This window comes from Acipenser ruthenus, unplaced genomic scaffold, assembly GCF_902713425.1.
Source record: "Acipenser ruthenus unplaced genomic scaffold, fAciRut3.2 maternal haplotype, whole genome shotgun sequence".
Lineage (NCBI taxonomy): Eukaryota > Metazoa > Chordata > Actinopteri > Acipenseriformes > Acipenseridae > Acipenser > Acipenser ruthenus.
This window is the reverse complement of record NW_026708307.1, coordinates 40,675-63,196: the sequence shown is the minus strand read 5'-3', so window position 1 is coordinate 63,196 and position 22,522 is coordinate 40,675. Positions and strand designations below refer to the sequence as shown.

The following is a 22,522-nucleotide window of genomic DNA, read 5'->3' as shown; positions in this document are numbered from 1 at the left end:
AAGAAGCCTTTAAGAAGATAAAACAGCTGCATTTTTAACAACCCAAATGCTTTAAACATTTAATTTCTAAAAGTCAGTGCTGTAAAGAGCTGCAGTTTGTTTTTTTATGAGACTCAGTGGCAGATCCATTAGTGCAATGTCAGTTGTAATGTCTACTTTGTTTTCTTGTGCTGTCAGCTGTGACTGAATTACCTGTTGGAGGGTTCAGAAAAACAACCTTGTGCCGTGTGGAGTGGATCTTTTACAGACTGGCGATGACTCTGTTTTGTTATCAATATGTGTTTGCCTGTGCCTATTTGTGTTCTTTATGCTATGACAATCCAATGGCTTTAGGTAAAACGTGACATATTTTGTAACATGAACTCTGATATAACTAAGAAACCCTTTATAAAAGTTTACTATGGTTATACTATGTATTTACTAAAGTTTACCATGGTTTGACATGTTTTTTGTTTTTTTTAATACAATTGACCATACTTCCCTGGGAAGTTAACCAAGCTTAACCATGCTTTACAATGTTTTAACTGTGCTTTATCACACTTTGCTGTGCTTTTCCTGTGGGAAACTCTTGTAAGGAACAGAGAGACTCAAACAGCTCACTGTAGAACAGCAGCTCCCATCAGCCACCAGAATGTCATCACAAGTGGAGTAACACTAAAATCACCATGGTAACAGCTGTGAGAGAACTACAGTGCTGAAGTGTGAAACACGACGTCTCTCAGCTACACAAGCTACTCAGTGTTTAGTGAGGAATTCAGCCGTGCTAAACAGAAACTTAGTTAGGAACTGAAATACCTGTTGTAAAACGCATTGGCGTAGACTTTCAATAGAAAGGAATAGAGAGGCAGTCATTCAGGAAACAGCAAGGCTCTGGCAGTGCCCTGTTGGCCATGGGAAGGTTAGCTCCCACCCCTTTCAGCAGCACCCCTACTGTACCTTGAAGAAGTTCTTGATGGCTGGGATGTGACCGGCACACACTGTCCTCCTGGGCTCCTCCACACCCTCTCCCACCTGCAACACAATAAAACACACAGCCTTTATTGTTCCTTACTGTTTATAAGAACAAGCTTGTACACCCTTATAAAAGCATAGCAAAGTGAAAGTGTGCTACTGTAAAGCATAGGTAAGCTTTACAGATAGTGAGGTAAAGCATACTGTATTAATAAATATGGCACACCAGGTAAACTATGGTAAATGCATAGTATATCCATGGGAAAAGCATGTGACCAACCCTCCCAGCACAGTAAGAGGAACAGCTTCATGAAAATAATGTCCGTACATCATTTCACCAAACTGGGGCGTGCACTTCTGAAGAGATACAGTATCTAAAAATGTAATTGTGATGTGCATCCATACATGCATCTACTTCAGGGCAGTACAAAGATACTGTAACTCCTGGCTCTCGAAAGGCCTGCTTCAGGCTGAAAAAAATAATGAAGCAAATACACCAAACACCTCATACAAACCTGCTGATGCGTATCTGCTCATTTGCAGAGGTGTGGTGCATCTTGTTCAAAGACACGACAGACTATAAGGAAAGCAGGTAAGGGATTTGAATATTGTCAAATGCAGACTTTTGCATCCCACAAGCAGTCTATTGCACGATGCAAACCAGTGCACCAGCATGTGTTTGCAGAAGCCACAAAACTAACAAACCAAATACATTGTTTTTAAAAAGGCACGTTTTCCTTTACAATAATCAATATAAAGTCACCTTTGTTGAAAAGGTATAAATAAAACAGTCAAAGAAAAAGTACCTGAATTCCCAACACAGGTGATTGAATATTTCTGATAATGTGCCGGTGAATGTACACACCTAGCTTCATCAAACTTGGATAAGCGCGTTTCTAGATAGATTTCTATTATTTAACATACATACGGACAGAGAGGGAAGCTCTCATAAGCATGTTTCAGCACAGTTAAGCGTCTCTCAAACATAGATTAAAATGTAACAAACGTAAGAATGGATATGAAAGAGCAGCGTCTAATCTTAATCTAAGAATTGTGAAATAAAAAACAGTGGCAGTATCTGAGCTGGAGTTGCTTTATGAAGCAAATTGAAGAGGCGGTAACAGCGGTCAAGATGCAGGATAATATGCAAAACAATAACTGCAGTGCTTTCAGATGGAAATAGCGAGAAGCTAGCTCTTGGTTTGCAAGTCGCTGCCTGCCTCTATGGTTTTCAAAGATGCATAAATAATCACGAAACAGACTGTATTACTTTTTAAGCAATGCATTTAGCGAGCTATGTACACAAAGATACAAATCTATTTCATCAACTTTCCAGAGTTTGTTAAATGCGTGCAGAGGACTCTAGAACATCAGGCCATCGTTCCGGAATGTCCTGTTCAGATAGGAGTCCCTGAATAACAGCTTGTTCACAGCCCTGAATGCTGATATTTTGAGCGCATAAGAAACATCAGAGCTTCTATCTACCAGTCAGGAAGCTCCATTACAGGGCACTACATTGACTTGATACCATACAGGACTGCTGGACATTGAGGTGGAATGTCCAGGTTAAAAAAATGAAATGCAAAGAAAGCTAAACTTTGAAAAGGCAGTTTACCAGTTTCTCACAGCAGTAAATATACTTATTATCAGCCATTACTTTAGATATTTACCTTGTCTGTATGGTCTTAACTTATAGCAATGAAAGGCTATAGGAGTATCATACCTCAATGAATCCACCATTTGACTGCATAATGTAGGGGATCAATAATATTTTTAGCAAGAAAAATCATCTACTGTATACTACTGTATACCATTCCTTTGAGTGCAACTGTAAGAGTGTGTTGCTTGGGACGCAGACACAGCATATCCCAGTGCGTTTCTGTGAAATGGTTCCCATTGCTAGACAGCATGTGTACAGATGTTTGACATTAGGACATATCTGCCAGATCTCCGTGGGATACATGTGTTGATTCGGTTCTGGTATGACAATAGGTGCTGCTGTTGCTGTTGTTGAGATCTCAGGGTATGTGCAGTGCTCTCCCAGCGCCGCTCCCTGATCCTCTGCATGTGATCAGACATTGCAGTACTCTCCCAGCCGCTCCCTGATCCTCTGCATGTGATCAGACATTGCAGTACTCTCCCAGCGCCGCTCCCTGATCCTCTGCATGTGTTCAGACATTGCAGTACTCTCCCAGCGCCGCTCCCTGATCCTCTGCATGTGATCAGACATTGCAGTGCCCTCCCAGTGCCGCTCCCTGATCCTCTGCATGTGATCAGACATTGCAGTACTCTCCCAGTGCCGCTCCCTGATCCTCTGCATGTGATCAGACATTGCAGTACTCTCCCAGCGCCGCTCCCTGATCCTCTGCATGTGATCAGACATTGCAGTACTCTCCCAGTGCCGCTCCCTGATCCTCTTCATGTGATCAGACATTGCAGTACTCTCCCAGTGCCGCTCCCTGATCCTCTTCATGTGATCAGACATTGCAGTACTCTCCCAGCGCCGCTCCCTGATCCTCTGCATGTGATCAGACATTGCAGTACTCTCCCAGCCGCTCCCTGATCCTCTGCATGTGATCAGACATTGCAGTACTCTCCCAGCGCCGCTCCCTGATCCTCTGTATGTGATCAGACATTGCAGTACTCTCCCAGCGCCGCTCCCTGATCCTCTGCATGTGATCAGACATTGCAGTACTCTCCCAGTGCCGCTCCCTGATCCTCTGCATGTGTTCAGACATTGCAGTACTCTCCCAGCGCCGCTCCCTGATCCTCTGCATGTGATCAGACATTGCAGTACTCTCCCAGCGCCGCTCCCTGATCCTCTGCATGTGATCAGACATTGCAGTACTCTCCCAGCCGCTCCCTGATCCTCTGCATGTGATCAGACATTGCAGTACTCTCCCAGCGCCGCTCCCTGATCCTCTGTATGTGATCAGACATTGCAGTACTCTCCGAGCGCCGCTCCCTGATCCTCTGCATGTGATCAGACATTGCAGTACTCTCCCAGCCGCTCCCTGATCCTCTGTATGTGATCAGACATTGCAGTACTCTCCCAGTGCCGCTCCCTGATCCTCTGCATGTGTTCAGACATTGCAGTACTCTCCCAGTGCCGCTCCCTGATCCTCTGCATGTGATCAGACATTGCAGTACTCTCCCAGTGCCGCTCCCTGATCCTCTGTATGAGATTAGACATGTTTCCCGAGGGTGCAGATCAACACAGGGAAGGAAGCCACTGGGCTGAGAGCCACACAGCAGATTTGATGTTTTTGAAGTGCCAGCCTGAAGGCAATGCCATTCTGCAGCATCGAAAGCTATACTGCTCCCTGTAGAATGAAACCCAGTCTGGGGTGCGACACCTCTCTCTGTTCTGTCATGTTCTCACAAGGAATGCCCCCCGGACGAATATACTGGAACCAGGTGCAGTTATAAGAACACAAAAAGATGAGAAAATGTATGAACGAAAGGAGGCGTTGCCACCCATCAGTGCTTATCCGGTTCCTAATAGCTGAAAAAAAACAGTCCTTAAGGTTTTGTGAAAAGGGCATGTGTGCAGTAAGCATGTGTGTCTATGCCTGCATGTGTTTTTGTGTGTGTATGTTTGTGTATGCGTGTCTGTGTGTATGTGTGTGTGTGCGTGCATATGTATGCATGAGTGTGTGTGTATGCGTGTCTGTATTTGTGTGTGTGTGTGTGTGTGTGTGTGTATGTCTGTCTGTCTGTGTGCATGCCTGTATGTGTATGTGTGTGTATGCGTGTCTGTATTTGTGCATGTAGCCCTGTATGTGTATATGTGTGTGGGAGCCAGATGCTGAACAAACAGGATGTGTTCAACAGCTGAGTCTGCGGGACTCTGGGTGAATTGTCAGCCCATGTCTGACATGCTCCAGATGTGACCTCTGACCCCTGACCCCTGACAAGATTCCATTCGTCATGGCAACAGCGATCCCCTCCCAAAAACATGCCCAGCCAGAAATCTCCAAATATGATCCAGCTGCTCCTGCAGTTAATGGCTCATGACTGCAAGGGGGTTCATTAGCCATCTGCCACTGGTCAGGGGCTGGCTGCAAGGGTCACCAGTTTGATGGTCTTGAATATTTTACATAGATTACTCACGAACGCAGCTAGTTTATTAACTTAGACAACATGATTACATGAAAAGTTGAGACATGCTGGCTCTTGTAATAAGTCTATTTTCTCACCTTAACTATTCCCTTAGAGTGATCTTCAATAGCAATGCAATGGTTCTGAGCTTAGGGCAAATGGTAGCATTGGTAAAATGGTGAAATATTCATATTTTTTACAAATGTATTACAATAATATTAAGCAACACACACTGGTATTCCATAGCTGCAGCAATCTAAAATGATTTTGTTAAGCAGTCTAAAAAAGTCGGATGAATATCAGGCTGTACTGAATGGGCAGTCTGGAGTTTTGTGAGCAGGGCCCAGTCTGTGTGAACCTCCGGACAGTCACTCACCCAGATGATCATGACGAGCCGGGGTTGACCCGAACCCGGAGCCTCCACACGACAGAACCCGTAGAGCGGCCGACTGCTGTGGAGCTTCCCTGCCAGCTCCGCCGCGCCACCGGCTAGTGAGAGAGAGAGAGAGAATGAAGAACAGGCATTGCACCACTGCATTGAAGGGGACACCCCAAGGAATACAACAATTCCCTGAATTCATAGCAGATTTGGTTGTGTTGCACAGTCTCGCGCTTCCTGTTGACATTTCCCGTAGTTGGTTAAAAGTAAGTTCCTTGTAAGTGGTGGCAGATAGCCCATGTGTTCCTTTGTACTGCTCTTGTGGAATTTCTATACTTTTAATAACGTTTATAAACATTGCTCTTCATAAACATTGCTCTTGGGATCCCTATATATTGTTTCTAGATATAGTTCACAGAAGCAAAGTGCATTGGTTAGAGTGTCTGCATATGCACGTGAATACTGTAACTAGGAAGTGGGTATGGGGAGATATATAAACGGGGTTGTCTGGATGGGGGGGGGGGGTAGATGGTACAGGTAGAAGAGGCTTGCTGAATACACAGGAACCACTGCTAAAGAGGCTATCATACACAAATACTAATACTCATCATATTAATAATCTCCTGAACTTTGCATATTGTCATTGCAAATCTTACCTCCTGAGTCTGAGAGTTTGAGTTTGTTGCTGGTTCCATCGTAAGTGAACAGAGCCCTAAAGACAGAAAGAGGAAGACAATATGAAATCAGATAAGGAGGACCCACCAGGTTTGAATATAGTCATCCACCTCACTCAAGCGTGTATACACAGGAAAAGATTGTTTTAATATATTGCCAGAGGCATCTTGTAGTCTCTTTTAGGGACAAGTCTAGTCTATTCTGGTTTTCCAGTGTTTCTTTAGATGCTATGCCCTGCTCCAGGTCCACCGAAGCAGGGTCTCAATAGAATTCAGGGCCCCTGTACAAACCTGAAGTACTGCATTAGTTTGGAATGGCAGGCATTAGTGTGTTAGTTCACAGGTGATTCACTGGGAATATTTGCCTGCTACAGATTGAATTACTGTGCAAATAAAACATTTTACTGACAGGTTGAACCTGTCTGACAGCTTATTAGGCCAATTTCGTGTCAGAGCAAGAAGTGTCTCACATTACCTCACCGTTTGCTTTTAAGAAAATATAGTCCATCTAAAGTGCCTCCTTCTATCCCTAGAACATTCAATTCCTGGAACAGAACTGTTTCCTTGAACAAAGGACTCGTTAAGAGGACATTGCATCAAATGCCATTTTAAACCAGTGAAAGAGCTCTGCACTCATGCTGTACCATATTATTCTTTTTTTCTTTGTTATTGCCTCATTCACCCATCAAACCTGAGCAATGAATATTACAGAGCTACTGAACCAAGAGGCAAGTCTCCACTAGTGGGTCGTTGAAGCATTATGACGTGTACTACCCCCGGACGATTGCTCCCTGTGTCTCCCAAGTCAAGCTCGGAAACCAGACCACACCAGTATACGAACCAGAAAGCTCCTAATGGCATGAGTCACCCTGCCCTCCCTGCAATAGTACCTTTACTGGGAGAGCCACGAGGAACCCGCTACATTCCTCAGTACTCTTCTACACTATAGGGCAAGGGGAGGGAGGACACATAGACTACTGAGTTTTAAAGACACTGCTTAAATGCTATTTCTTGTGTTGTGTGTCAGTGGACCAAGGCAGTACACACATGTAAACCTCAGTAGTGCTGTTTATTTATTTATTTATTTATTTATTTATTTATTTATTAGACGCCTTTACCCAAGGCGATTTACAGAGACTAGGGTGTGTGAACTATGCATCAGCTGCAGAGTCACTTACAATTACGTCTCACCCGAAAGACGGAGCACAAGGAGGTTAAGTGACTTGCTCAGGGTCACACAATGAGTCAGTGGCTGAGGTGGGATTTGAACCGGGGACCTCCTGGTTACAAGCCCTTTTCTTTAACCATGGACCACACAGCCTCCCTGTTTGATAAGGGCCATGCTCAATTACACGTAATACTGTAACATTTACAAAAACTTGAAGGCCACCTTTTTTTTCAATGACTTTACTCCTGTTCTGCCAGATTGAAATCCGTAATTCAAATGCCGCCTCATTGCTGGAACCCACTTTACAATACGGAGGACTGATGATAAAAGGGTGAGCTCCATTCCCTCTGTCAAGTTAGTGAACCCTGAGGACGGGGGCCCAGTGCAGCGTCTCTGACCGTTAGTGCTTGCTGAACTAAACCCAGACAGTCCTCCTCCCTTAACCCCCCGGAACGCTGAGGCCAGTGCAGTGCCACAAGCATGTGGGCCCCCAGCCAGGATCGGCACCTGGGTGCGAGAGCAGCTATTAGTTACAGCATCACTGTAATTGAATTACAGATTATCTTAAACAGGTGGCAGTCTGAGTGTGTGAACAACAGGCTCCTGTGAAAAAGCAGTAATACACGTCTTGGGAAGATCTGACAGTAATTGAAAGAATTACATTTGCATGTGTTTCTTTCTTGTTCTAATCCCTTTATCTGTGGCTTTCCAACCACTGTCTGCCTTCTGGCGGAGTGTAGGCAAGTTAAAACCAGCCCACTGTTCAGTACAGGTCTAGAAGAGGCCAGGTTTTCAATTAAATAACTACAGCTCCACTCTGAAAAACAATTTCAGGTTTATTATCAGGATTCAATGGGCAGAAATTACGATCTTAATTATCCTTGTTTTTTTTTAAACTCTGTTGTTTCAAGGCAATAACGGTCCTGGGAATCAAAAGAAACCTTTTAGTTGTGGAGATGTGAGAATGAAAAGCTTCCTGTGTGTGTGTGTGTGTGTGTGCGTGTGTGTGTTTGTGTGTGTGTGTGCATGCGTGTGTGCGTGCGTGCATGTGTGTGTGTGGGCAGGTATTACTATCAATGTGCGGACAAAAATTGAAAAAATGTCCCCAAAAAGATAGTACAAAGTGGGGATGTCCCCACTTTGTAAAACACCTTTTTAAGAACTAAATATGCCTTAAAAATTTTTTTTAAAGTTTGTTTATTGTCGACTTTCACCCTGTGTGGAGTTTTGTCTGACTGGAGTTAGAAATAGTAAATAAAAATATAGCTAGAGTCAATGAGAAGTCCCCACAAATATAGGAATGCAAACATGTGTGTGTGTGTGTGTGTGAGAGAGAGAGAGAGAGAGAGAGACAGAATGCAAAAACACTAAAACACAGTGAAAAAGTGTGGAAAATTAAACTATCTGTAGAAAGATTTGAAGTAACTTATGTTGTTATGCTAACAAGATATGTTTGTGTTTTTGTTATTACTAATAATGAGCATTAGAGCACTCGATTATCAACTCCCCTCCTTTGTTTTCTCTGGAAGGAATACACCTGAGAAATCTGCTGCTGTGCCAACACTTCCACGTGGGTCTGGCCCTCAAGGATCTATTCCAGAGAGTAGCCAAAAAATAAAACAAAAGAGTTTTCACATTGCAGCCTGCCGTGTTTAAAGCATTCTACAAGCGATTCCCTGACAGATGACGTGTCATGAGGTGAAATCCAAAGGTTAATCTCCAGTGTACACATGTCCTGTGCAGCATGTTTTTTTCCACCAATAACTCTGTTGTGTTTTAGAATCTATACACTGCGAGACGTACAGATTGTTAATTCTAGACTGCAGCACTCCAGATGTGTTGAGTTCCAGAACAAGGATAGAGGGTAGGAGACATGTCTTTACACTAAAGATTTAATTGTTCAATCTATTAAACGCAGATTTATTTAAATTAAAAAAGCATCAGTCAGGGTACAGACGCTACCTGGAATCAGTGGCATTTCCAATTGAGAGGGGTTCAGCGTGGGGTATGGAATCAAAGTACAAATGTCAGCATGTCTCTTAATCCCAAGGACGTTTCTGTGAAGTTTCTCAAGGATACTCCAAGGACTGCGTGTTGGTAGAGTATTCTGAGAGCGATACTCTCAGGACTGCACTTTGAACACTTATAAAACAGGGCAGTGCAGCAGGCTGGAATCAGCAGAGATAGTCTGCTTGAGCAATATCATCCCAGAGTCCCAAAGTGAAGCACAGGGCACATCATGTATCAAATGGGGGGACCGACACTATTACTAAATAGTATACAGAGGCTCTGATTGCTAACACAGTTCAATATAAACAACAAGATCCTTTTAATATGAATGTTTTAATCTTCCTACTGTAGCACTGTTGTGTTTGCTTGGCATTTCTGCACTAAAAAATAAACCCAGTCCAAATGAATTAGTAGTTCACTCGCTTTGTTTGGGGTTTGTTACTTGAATGTTTTATTTCACTGCTGTATATTGTTTATTAAATGGGAAGCACTGTTTTAGCATTGTAACACTTCCTGAAAGTTCATTTATTTTATTTATCATTGAGAAGGTCACTCAGCAGATTGTGCTTCTTCTTTGAGAATAAGCGTCTAGTTAGTGTGTACATAAGAACATAAAACAACTTACAAACGAGAGCAGGTCATTCGGCACACCTAAGCTCCTCCGGTTCCCAGTAGCTGATTGATCTCAAAACATTATCAAGTTGGGTCTTAAAGGATCCAAGTCATTCAGCCTCAACAACATGACTAGGTAGTCCATTTCATACCCTCACCACTCACTGTGTGAAGAAGTGACGGCTTCCCTCAGTCCTAAGTCTGTGGTGTGCATATATATTTTGTTAACCTCCAGTGCAGTAAGTGTTAATGTGAAGAGAGTTAAGCAAGCACCCCAGGGTTGGAGTGCTGGAGTGTCACTTTATCTCCCACACTCCAGGCTCAACATGTTCCATCATCCCCTAACAGCTAGTGCTCTCTTCCAAGCACAACTGCACAAACACGCACAGGCTGTCTGCCACTGCAATGTTTTATTAAACACCTGAAATACCTCCTGAATTGAAAAAGCCCTGCCAAGAAAACACACTTCAATAAACAAACGTTTATCCTTCCGCACTCCTTTAGAAACTGCTGCATGCTTCCAGCTGCTTATTCAGAGGGTGCTGACACAAGCTTTCTTATTATCAATACCATTAATACCATACCAGAGGCTGAGGCTCCTTCTCCTTTACATTAAGCCACATAGATTCAAAACTATCCAAGCAGCAGCAAGCAAATAATAAAACGGATTATTATCATACAGGAAACAGTATTTTTCTTAAAATCTTTCTGTTGAGATTCGAAGAGCGATGTCTTGCAAAGTATATTTACACCCTGCAGTAAGGATGTGGTTGAAAATACATACAGCAGAATTACCGGGATATACATATAATAATAGTAATAATAATAATTAAGAACAAATATTAGAAAGACACAAAAGAAACAATGAACTCAGAATATGTAAGTAACTGCATGGATTAGTCAGAGTAATGTACCTGGGGGGCTCTGTCTTCATTTACCATGGTGCGACCGCTTTCTTTGATGAATGATGATTATAATGTGATTCTCACTTATACAAATTCCTTAAGCTGAAGAACATGACCTTATAACACCAGCACATCCAAGGCAATAAAGTACCTTCAATAAGCTCAAATAAAAGTGCACATGCTGAGGACTGGAACATTTATGTAGAGCAGTCTGCAAGATGTATACAAATCTGCCAAACATACAGCCCAAAGAAGTAAAGGTTAATAACAAAAAAGCCAGGATGTTTTGTATGATTTTAAAGTGTTTATTTTTCAAAGTTAAGTTCTCCTCTTTCAGCCTACACTCAGGGAAGTCAGAGTTTGCTGCTCATTGACAACAGCTCCCTCAACCTGGCTTTACTGTGCAGAAGAGCGAAGAGGTCTGGTCCCGTCCAGGCCTCACGAGGCCTGTATATCTGGAGGCGACAGCACTCCTCTGCCACGAACAGACTCAATCTGCACAAAGAGCTCGCTGTGACACATCCTCCGACACCCTCCTCCCCGCACGCTGGCTCTGCTGCTCCAGCACCCTGGCGAGCTGGGAGCATGGAGCAACAAAAACACGAGAGGTTCCCCTCACGGGTAAGGAAATGATGAGATGCCAGAAGAGGCACATGTTCAGTAGTGGGTACACACTACCATCTCAACAGACTCATGGGTTTTTAATTGAATGCATGCAAAACAAACAACAAAAGGAGGTGCTTACGAGACAAAAAGTCATTTAACACAAAGTATATCTAAAGGTGCCTATTAGAGTTGAGATAATGAATGATGGTAATGGAATGATATAGGTAGATGAAAACATGTTTATGGCACTGTTTACCAGTTATACAGCAATTGATGAAACTGCAGGTTGAAATCCTGCATGCTAATTGATCAAAGGCCATGGTCTTATGTGACAGGAATACAAAGATTCTTGGTTGTAAATCTCCCTCCCGACATGTGAGGCCGCTAAGCAGCGAGAACAGAGTTCCTTGGATGGGCTGGTCTGACAGTTCTTTCCCAGGGTTCAAGTGAAGTCGGCCAGCATTGACCAGGAAGGGAAACGACGTGGCAGCCGCAGATTGGAGAGGCGGTTGCACTCGTTTACCAAAGGGTCATGTGTGACAGCATGAAAGGGGACGGAGAATCGTAATCTGTTCCTTCACTTTGGTTTTGTATTAGAACCTAGAAGGACTGTGAGAGACCCCAGAGAACGTAACAGTTTTGTGAGTGTTTTGTTTGTTTTTGTGTCTGTTAGTAATTTGTCTGGTTAGTAATTGTTTGGTCACCAGACCTGGAAACAATTAATCAAATCCTTTCCAAACCGGATTATAATCATCTCTATCTGTTTCATTCACGCACTGCATCACTCCTGCACCTGCATCCACTCAGCCACTTTGTCACACCTTACCACACACACCACAAGTAATCACTAAGCAAAAGAGGCGGGCTTAACTGCATTCGTGGTTATACAGCTTTTAACCTCATCTCACCTACAGGGTTCACAATCTCATTGCATCACCACGCTGCCAGTCACACTGGCACAGCTGCTTTAGTCAGAACCTCAGTGCTTTGGTTGTCTATGTTATTTCACTCCACCCACGGACTGTGGAGCCCCGCTCGCTCTTCTTAGACAGCCCAAAGGAAAATGCTTGTAATTACTGAATTACAGATTAGTTCATCTCAAATAAAACTTCTAATGCAACCCCTCAGAACTGGAAACAATTTTCCGCAATGTCAAATTCTTGTTTAGATATACTGTAGATTAAAACATCAATAGGACAAGAAGCTTGACTTATTACTTTCTAAATAGCTCGTTTATAGGGGTCAACACGACAGACATTGTAAAAGGTGCATGTACTTGCAATGCGTCCATCTCTCTGCATGCTTAGCTCCATGCAGTAATGATGGTGAAACCAGCTCCTGTGGTCAACACAGCTCCATCACCAGCGATGAAGTCACCCTGTGGCGGGATTGTGGGAACCAGCCAAGAAGCAGATGAGAACGGAGCTTTCTTGTGGAGGCAATGAGCGAATGCCATTAACTGGCCTGTCAAGAGTACTGGAAATATCAGCATGCAAGTTAACCTCAAATATACTGTATATTTAAACAAGCAAGCACAATACTGCCTGGGAGCCAGCAAGAATCCAGTATAGAGTCACCCAGTAATCTGTGTAGTAGCACCAGCCAAATCAATACAGCTAGTGACCTCAGTACTGTGATCTCAGATCCAGTGAACTGGGTTCATCTCCCAGAGCACAAGACAGGGCACACTTTTATCCCATTCAATATCCCCATTATGGCCACCACAAGCAGTGCATTTTGGTATTGTAGAAGAATGGCCTGTTTGATAGGTGGCCAGTGTTAAAGCCTTTCTCAATCACTCTCAGCAAGCCATGGAAAAAGTCAAGCAGAAATCTGTGGGTGAATACAGGCTGTTCAGAAGAAGAATTCTCCAGGTGGCAAACCCAGGTTTCTTCAGTCAGTTCATAGCCAGAAAGATCCTCTTGCAGTGGCTTGATTAAAGCAACTCCTTACCTGTCACAGCTGTACTATTTGATAATGACTTATATTGCTCTTTGCCACGTTGCCACATCAAAATTGCTTTGACAGCAATCAGACTCTGTAAGGAAGCAATTAAAATACAAACAGCTTGGCTGTACAGGTCAAACAAAGTGTAGAGTACAAATCAAGGCTGTATCATGCAGTTATTGTACTGAGTCTTATGCAACACCTGAGGCAATGCAACACCAAGGGGACATTGTGACCCTGGACCCTTTGGACCCTGGAGTCCAAAGAAGAGATAGACACTAATCCCAAGGCTTTAAGAAAAGGTTGATGGAACTGAATCTATTTAGCCAAGAACAAACAAGAATTAGGGAGGACTGACTGAATAACATTTACAACCTTAAAAGGAGCTGACAAAGCTAAATCTAAGCAATACTTCAAGAGCACTCCAGACACCAGAACCAGAGGACACAGCTGGAAATGAAATGGAGATAGACTTAGGACACAGGGTAGAAGAGCGACGAGGGTATGGAATGTGCTACCTAGTCATGTTGTTGATTTTAAATCATTGGGCTCTGACGATCAATCAGCTCCCATGACTTGGATGAGCACTGAAGGACCACATGGCCTCCTTTTGTCCATAAACCTTCTTACAGTATGTTCTTCTAAAAGTCGTCCAGACCAACTGTGATATGAATCCAGAGCTGGGTTTAAAAAGCTCAGTCAGCAAACTGGACAAGGCAGACACTGGCCAACACGTTTGAAAATATTTTATACTAGCAGATGACGTGTGTCACCCTTCTTAAGAGAGAAACGCTGAGGACTGCCATTGTTTGGTCAAAACATGTTCGTTTTTTGTGTTTTTAACCTCGAAAATAAAATGATATGAACTAATAATTATTTGAACTTGCTTGGGGGTTTAGACAACAAATTCACACAGCCTTCGGTCTTCAGTTTAATATGAAAAATATCTCTGAAATCCCCAGATGGTTTATTATCATTTTATTATGGCCTGCGAGCCATCAGCTATCCTTTACTGTGCAGTACAGTCTACCCCATTGAAGTGTATATCGTTTAAGTGGTAAATTGTCTGTGACGGACATACAGCATTGAAGTAACTTACTTCCATTTTATTCTTGAAAGTAAAAATGGGTATTTTGTGAATGAGCATCACTGTGCATGGTTTACCATTTACGGTACATCTGTAGATTTAAATAAAATACATTTTAAACTGATGGTTCTGTGTTTTCTTATTCAAGTCTGCTAAATAAAGTAAAATAATTAATTGTTGGCCTGAATTAAGTGATGCCTCAAAGAGGCAACAGTAAATACTTAGGACTGCAGAATAATTCATTTTGTTCGCGGTACTTTAATATTTTATAAGAAGAACTGGGATCGCAGATCACCAACACACTTAAGTGTATAAATATTCATGGAAAATAGGTCATACACTATAGCAGGGCAAGGTAATTTTGTAGTCTATGGGAGGGGGGTCATGGCCGAAGGCCTAAAAGACTACATGTCCCAGAAGCCTCTAGGGGATGGGAATGGGAAACACTTGGGTGCATTTGAGGGGATTGTTTAATTGAATTATTTGTTGTAATTAGGGTCACACGCTCGTGTATATAAGCTTATCTTTGTCTGTGCTGAATGTGGGTGAAGTAGTAGTCTGTTTGTTGGAACAGTGAGTGAGTGAGTGAGTGAGTGAGTGAGTGAGTGAGTGAGTGAGTGAGTGAGTGGGTGGAAACAACTGTGTGTTGTACAAACTGGTACATGTGTTTTGAAATGGGTAAACCGCTTAGCTGTCCTGTAATAGTTTAGTTTTGAGTAAAAGCTTAGCTAGACTTTTGTTTTGTGTTTTATTATTCACAAAACACAACATAAAAGCCTAGCTCCACCTAGAAGCACTAGCTAAACTTTTACCCAAACTAAACTACGGGGCCGCTAAGCTTTTTACCCGTTTCAAAACACTTGTCTTTGTCTGTGTTGCGTGTGGGTGAGGTAGGAGTCTGAGCGTTGGAACTGTGAGTTCTGTGTGTGCGTGTAAACAACTGTGTGTTGTACAAACTGGTACATGTGTTTTGAAACGGGTAAACCGCTTAGCTGTCCTGTAATAGTTTAGCTTTGGGTAAAAGTTTAGCTAGTGCTCCAAGGTGGGCTAGGTTTTTGTTTTGTGAACAGTAAAACTGTTACTTATATGTCCATAACATAGTTAATGCAAAATATAGTTTAGACCAGGATTTATGGCTTGTTATTCACAGGTATTCTGCTGTTATGTTGACCAGTAACATGCTAGTTAGCTTTAAAAAATATATGAACAACTGTTTAGACATGCTTGCAGGTGTTTTCATGTATCTTATTCCTTGATGATAAGGCCACATGCTGAAGATCACGGGTTTTGTGGGATGATCCATTACTTTGCAGGGGGAGTTCTCCTCAGTAACAGTGTTGACAGTGGATTTAGGGACAATATTAAATACCTTAATTTATGTTAATAAATGTTTATTGATTGTGTAAATGTATAGTTGAGAAACAATGTACTGAGTTGTTTTCTGCTATGATGGTAAAATGTTATACATTTATTAGGATTTAGTGTTTTTTTTTCGTAATGGCGTTAGTAAAAAAAATGAATAGGGACATTTCTAAATGTGACATTTTGCTTAATAAATAAGCATGATTTTCACGCTAAATGCTTTATAGTGTATTTTTTACAAAGCATGTGAATATGAATTATGTAATACTTTATTAGGCATCAATTAGTTTGAGTAAAATCAGTTGTTTTATCCAAAATATGGCCTTGGGACACAAAAGGCACTCTAATGGTAGAACAACCCTTATATACACAAGCATCCAAAATACAAACACTCAAACAATAATTCAGTTAAACAACCCCTTTAAATGCACCCAAGTGTTTCTGGGACATGTAGTCTTTTAGGCCTTCAGCCATGACAACCCTCCCATAGACTACAAAATTACCACACACACAGTGAATATAAAGTGCATACAGGCAGGGCTCTAGCCCTGCTACAACACTTAGAAACGAGTTAGACTGTATTATTATTATTATTATTATAAAAGTCTAATCTAACCATTCTACAGTATAGGTTTCCCTTCCGGAGTCCAGACTGCTATGCGAAACTGTCTACTGGGTCTGTAATGAGTGGGGGGCCCACACATCTATTTAAAGACGTCTAATACATTTCAGAGCAGACGTTGCGCTGCCTGTTTTATTACATTGCTTCATTTCCTTCACATTCAGCGCTGACCAAACATGGGTAAAATGTTGGCCCTATTGTTAGCAACACTTGCAAAACAAGAGCCGAGCCATTCAGAGAAGCACTGATCCCCAGATCACAGGAACAGCTCTGACTCTTCTCAGCATACCTGCTGCTTTTCATATTACACATTCGCTCGAAACAGCTGAATTCAGAGCCACTGTAACTTAACCTGTCGTGTGCCAGGCTTTTATCATATGGAATGGGATTTTTGCATGCTACGTCTGCACTTTTTCCCATGCTTTTCCTATGGTTATACTACGCATTTACCATAGTTTACTCTGGATGGCCATGTTTTTTTAACATGCTTTATCATAACTAACTGGTCTTTACCATGCTTACCTATGCTTTACCATGCTTTTACTATGCTTTATTACACTTTGCTATGCTTTTACTACAGTAAACTTTTATAAAGGTGACATCCTTCTGGATATTACACTGACCTACAATATCCTACCAATGAAACTGGATCAGGACTCCATTAGTAAAGGAGGGATATCTCAAAGTATCTTGTCCTGGCTAGAAACAGCAGCACGGAGTCTGTGCACACACACAAGTCTTATGAATCTCAAGAATGGAGGGAGTGGCAAAAAAAATGGACCTTATCCACCCATCAGCACCCAGTGTGTGTAGGGTTGCTGTGGCTCCATCAGCTAGGAGCCCACTATGGTGCCTGGAGGCTCTGTTCAGAAACAACAACATGTCAGGTAGAGCTCCAGCAGCAGCTCTCCTGCACACAGGCTTCAGTACCAGATGTCACGTTTGAAAATGAAAATACATGTTTGCTAGGATATGAGACAGTGAATGGAAGTGCTCGACAGGTAAGGTTTGTGGATTTGTTTCTGTTGTTGTTAGCTACAGCCACTTTAACCACACTTAGGAAGTTAGGAGGAATAACAAGCATACAATAAAGGAACTCTTCACCAGAACAGGGGTCAGAGCAGGGATCGTGTTTACATGAACCATCTCATTAAACATCAGAGAAGGGGATTAGGGGTGTAGGAAGCGGAGGCCTGGCAGAGAGGATGGGGTGCAGTGACCTGCACAGAGAAGCCAGGTTGGCGGCTGTGGATGCACCAGCAGGGCCTTGGCTTAGACTCAGCTCATTATAAAGCTGTTCCCTGGAGCATTTCACACACTCTGATCAGGTGCTCACTGGAACACGGGTGATTTTAATAGACTGATACAGTAAGAGGGCTGAAGCCTTCTTTCCCAGTGCAGGCTCACAGTTTGTTTTGGAGGCCCCGTAGGGTTTGGCCCAGTGTCACAGCCAACAACAGGGACTGGGAAAGAAAATGGGAAACACCTGTGATATGCAGCACATACTTTTGCCCAAATGGGCCATCCCTGCAGATTTTCTCCTGTTTACTGCAGGAGATGTGTACAATGTTATAGTATTGAAGGGATGATGTTGGAAAGGGGTTCTGGTATTACATAGTCCTAATAAACAATACTCCAGTATCAGTATTGGATAACTGATTGCCAATGTAACCTGATCACTTGTGTATACCTGGAATGGCTGCCTCCTAGTCAGTTGAATCTGGACAGAAGACAGATTGGGTCCAAATCCTGGCCCAGGCTTAAAGGGGCCAGAGCGTTTGTCGTTTTGTGTTTATTTAAGTTTTGCTGAAATGCCTATTTGGGTTGTGTTTGCCAGCCTGACCATTGCAGACTGCTACAGATTTGCTCCCTGACTTCCTTTGCACTCCAAGTTCCATCAGGAACCAGGCAGTAAATATTGAGGGATGGTCTAGTGTTCAAAGTCTGTGACATTTAAGAATCTAACATGAAATACTGTACAACAGTGGGCAGCAGTGTGGAGTAGTGGTTAGGGCTCTGGACTCTTGACCGGAGGGTTGTGGGTTCAATCCCCAGTGGGGGACACTGCTGTTGTACCCTTGAGCAAGGTACTTTACCTAGATTGCTCCAGTAAAAACCCAGCTGTATAAATGGGTAATTGTATGTAAAAATAATGTGATATCTGTATAATATGAAATAATGTATAATGTGATATCTTGTAACAATTGTAAGTCGCCCTGGATAAGGGCGTCTGCTAAGAAATGAATAATAATAATAATAATAATACAGTCAACTCTCGGATATCCGTTACCCAGATACACGTCAGTCGTGTTTTACTGCCCTTGTATTAAGAATAAAATCAATCCCCATTATATATAAGTAACAAATTAATGCACTTACACGTCACACGTGATTTCAGACTCCGTCACCAGTTTTCTGATACAAAGCCTGTCTCTTAAGTGTTACAATTTATCTGAATATCCATCACAGCCCACGCTCCCTGTGCTCCGTCTTTCAGGTGAGACGTAATTGTAAGTGACTCTGCAGCTGATGCATAGTTCACACACCCTAGTCTCTGTAAGTCGCTTTGGATAAAGGTGTCTGCTAAATAAACAAATAATAATAATGTAACACTTAGTCATTAAACAGTTTTAGATACTTTGATGTATTTTTACTGTGATCTTTAGTTGTTTTTGTGTATTTTCATTTGCAAGTGAACTGTGACATTAGGGCCTTATCGAGCACTATATTCTGCAATTTTGAATACTGACTTTGGATATGGTTTTAACTCTGGAAACTGTTTTTTTGTTTTTTTTTATCATTTGCTAAATTGCATTGCCTTTTACATTTCACAAAGTTCTGTGCATGGGTAACATTTTGATTTCAAAGTATGTACTGTATTACAGTCCACGTGTCCAGTCGTCTCTTTTGGCAAGTGATATTTTCAGAATCATATCGTTCTGAATTAAAAATACTTCTTTTGTTAAAATATAGTACTGTACCAACAAAACCAACTACAGTACATCTACATGGAAGCCTGCTTATTTTAAAACACACTTTCAGATATGTATTTTTAATATTGTCCATTTTTCAGGGAACACAGGTTTGGAACAGGCCAAAATGATATAATTAGATATGTGTCACGCACGTTTAACCGTCACTGAAGTCAAAACATTTTATAGGGTTTTTTATTATGTCTCAATCCTAAAATTGTAGGCAATGCAAAAGTTTTGTCCATAGCTGTAGATACACGTCAACTTCCTGGAAACCATGCCTGGGATTGCGGTTTGACAGAAATTTCATCTGGCACATTAAACAGCTCTCACAGTACTTCTGAGCAGTTAGAATGAGTTGCTTCCCACACTGCAGCACAGACACTTCTCTAACCACTGAGCTACTCCAACCCACTGCCTTCCACACTGCAGCCCAGCACTCTAACCACTGAGCTACTCCAACCCACTGCCTTCCACACACAGATAAATATTCCCAAGCAAACAATTTCACAGAAATGCACAAATCAGCACTCTGGAAAACGGCACTGTAATATTCCATAAAGATTCTTAAAAAAACATCACTCCAACATTGTGGAGAACATTCCTGAGAACTGCCAGCAGAAATCTTCTCCCCCCGGACACTGGATTACATCAGTCCTGCAGCTATTTCTGGAGTTTAAAAGAAATTAACTTCTCCCAGACTTCCTCAGAGGAGACCGTTAGGGGAGATCACACATACTAGAGAGGTAGGATCAGAGCTATTACACTGAGATCTGGGCAGGAGGAAAAGAAAGTGAGGGGGAGAGAGAGAGAGAGAGAGAGAGAGAGAGAGAGAGAGAGAGAGAGAGGGGGGGGGAGAGAGAGAGAGAGAGAGAGAGAGAGAGAGAGAGAGAGAGAGAGAGAGGATGGCAGGGACAAAGAGAATGTTATTAAACAAATTAAGAGGCTGCAAATCATTTCCTAATTTTAAGTTTATTTGTTCCTAAATTTATTCACTCCATTACATTAATCCTAATCTCAATATTAACATTTAACCTTGTCATTATCAACAGTCATTACTGTGTAACAGGTAATCACTTCATTAAACACTCTGCATTTACTGGTAAAGATACAGTACATTAGCCCATCACAAATTCACTGCCGGCAATCTTTCACTGTTTTTGACTGGTAATCCAGAATGAGATACTTTAATGAGACACTTTGAAAACATGGCCCCTAGTCTCTTGGAATGAATCAGACGGGACAATAACTTGGGCTATCAGGGCCTTGAACAGACACTTCCACAGGAAACAAGCTTTAGACTATGGAAGCACAAGGTTTTGTGGCCGTCATTTCAGGTCAACTACCTGCCTGTGGAATGACCATTTAGCAACTCACATGAATATTAATAAAATATTACTTCATCCAATGTGACATGCATTGTCCACGCCTTCAAAGCCTGCCTCTGAACTTGAGCACTGCAGGACTACAGCTTTTCCGTTTGCTGTTTTGCGATGTCACACTCTAATGAGATTCCTCGTCTTACTTGGCTGTTGCTTGGCTCACCTGGCTGTTGCAGCCCTATCCTCCACATCCCCGACCTCCAGTTCATTGCAGGCTGTCCCCTGATGGGGTGGGGGGGTTGCTTTGTCATGGTCCACCCTGCTGACCTGGCATCGCCTGATCAGTTACTCTTCCTTCTGCCCTTGATCTTGAGAGGTGGGACCAGCAGCCAAATAATCAACAATCACTACCATCACCCATACTTAAAAGAAACTGTCATGATCCCGACACTGAAGTGACAGTTATAATAGTATGATATTGCTGGGCAGGCTTTCAGTAGTATCTGAAGGACCTTGTGGAGCGTCTACATATACACACGTTTGTGCTTCTTGCTTTCATACTCTCAATGCATCGTTTACTGGCCATTATTAGCTGTCCTGTATTGGAGGAGGAAATTGTTTGCTGGTTGCTCCCCTCTGATAACCCTTCCTCTAAGAGCCACACTCTACAGTGCAAACAAGCTGAGAACCATCACGCTGGGCTAGTGCAGCCATGTCACTCTGAAACCCCGAACAGGAAGAGCAATGAACTGGAGAGCAGGTGAAAGGGCATGCAGTTAGGAAACCTTCGGATCACAAGTTAGCCAGCAATTCTGTTTTATAAAAAAAAAAAGATCTATAGCAGCATTGTTCAGGAATGTTGCTGATAAAAACACCCCATAAATGTCACCCCAGTATGAATTAGCGCTGGATTGTAACATGCAGCTGTTTCTCGTTCACAGCATCGGGTCTTCTCTCTCTTCCACCTTCTGAGAGATCACAAACGCGTCCATGTGTCTCAGCCCTAGTGAGATATCCCTCAGCATCACGCGGGTGTGTGAAGAGGGGAGACAGTCCAGGTTACAATCTTGCATTTGTCAATTTCATCCTCGCCTGTTCCATTAAGTTGTGATAAACCCGATTTCACCCGGAAATGGTGTGGATTATTAACCTGATGGATTCCTGCTGCATTACTGTAGTGTGAAGCGATTATAAATCAAGCGTATTCTCACTGGGCAGGAAGTGATGATCAGGCTGCATTCACTTTTCAATATATACAAGTCCTGTGTAAGGAGCCTTCACCTCACCAATTCATTTTTCAATATATACAAGTCCTGTGTAAGGAGCCTAAATCTCACCAATTCACTTTTCAATATATACAAGTCCTGTGTAAGGAGCCTTCATCTCACCAATTCACTTTTCAATATATACAAGTCCTGTATAAGGAGCCTTCACCTCACCAATTCACTTTTCAATATATACAAGTCCTGTGTAAGGAGCCTTCACCTCACCAATTCACTTTTCAATATATACAAGTCCTGTATAAGGAGCCTTCACCTCACCAATTCACTTTTCAATATATACAAGTCCTGTGTAAGGAGCCTTCACCTCACCAATTCACTTTTCAATATATACAAGTCCTGTGTAAGGAGCCTTCACCTCACCAATTCACTTTTCAATATATACAAGTCCTGTGTAAGGAGCCTTCACCTCACCAATTCACTTTTCAATATATACAAGTCCTGTGTAAGGAGCCTTCACCTCACCAATTCACTTTTCAATATATACAAGTCCTGTGTAAGGAGCCTTCACCTCACCAATTCAC

The 22,522-nt window shown here is 42.3% G+C and overlaps 1 protein-coding gene across 1 annotated transcript in view; it reads right to left on the bottom strand.

Annotated features, from left to right (window-relative positions):
- LOC131696711 (drebrin-like protein) overlaps window positions 1-22,522 on the bottom strand; it is a gene marked incomplete at its 3' end in the record, with an annotated part of 46,925 nt that overhangs the window by 11,476 nt on the left and 12,927 nt on the right. Inside the window, exons 2-4 of the mRNA XM_059020746.1 lie at window positions 6,088-6,143; window positions 5,429-5,541; window positions 937-1,011 (exon numbers count right to left, since the gene is read on the bottom strand). Coding sequence (XP_058876729.1) covers window positions 937-1,011; window positions 5,429-5,541; window positions 6,088-6,143 — 244 coding nt within the window. The remainder of the gene's footprint in view (window positions 1-936; window positions 1,012-5,428; window positions 5,542-6,087; window positions 6,144-22,522) is intronic.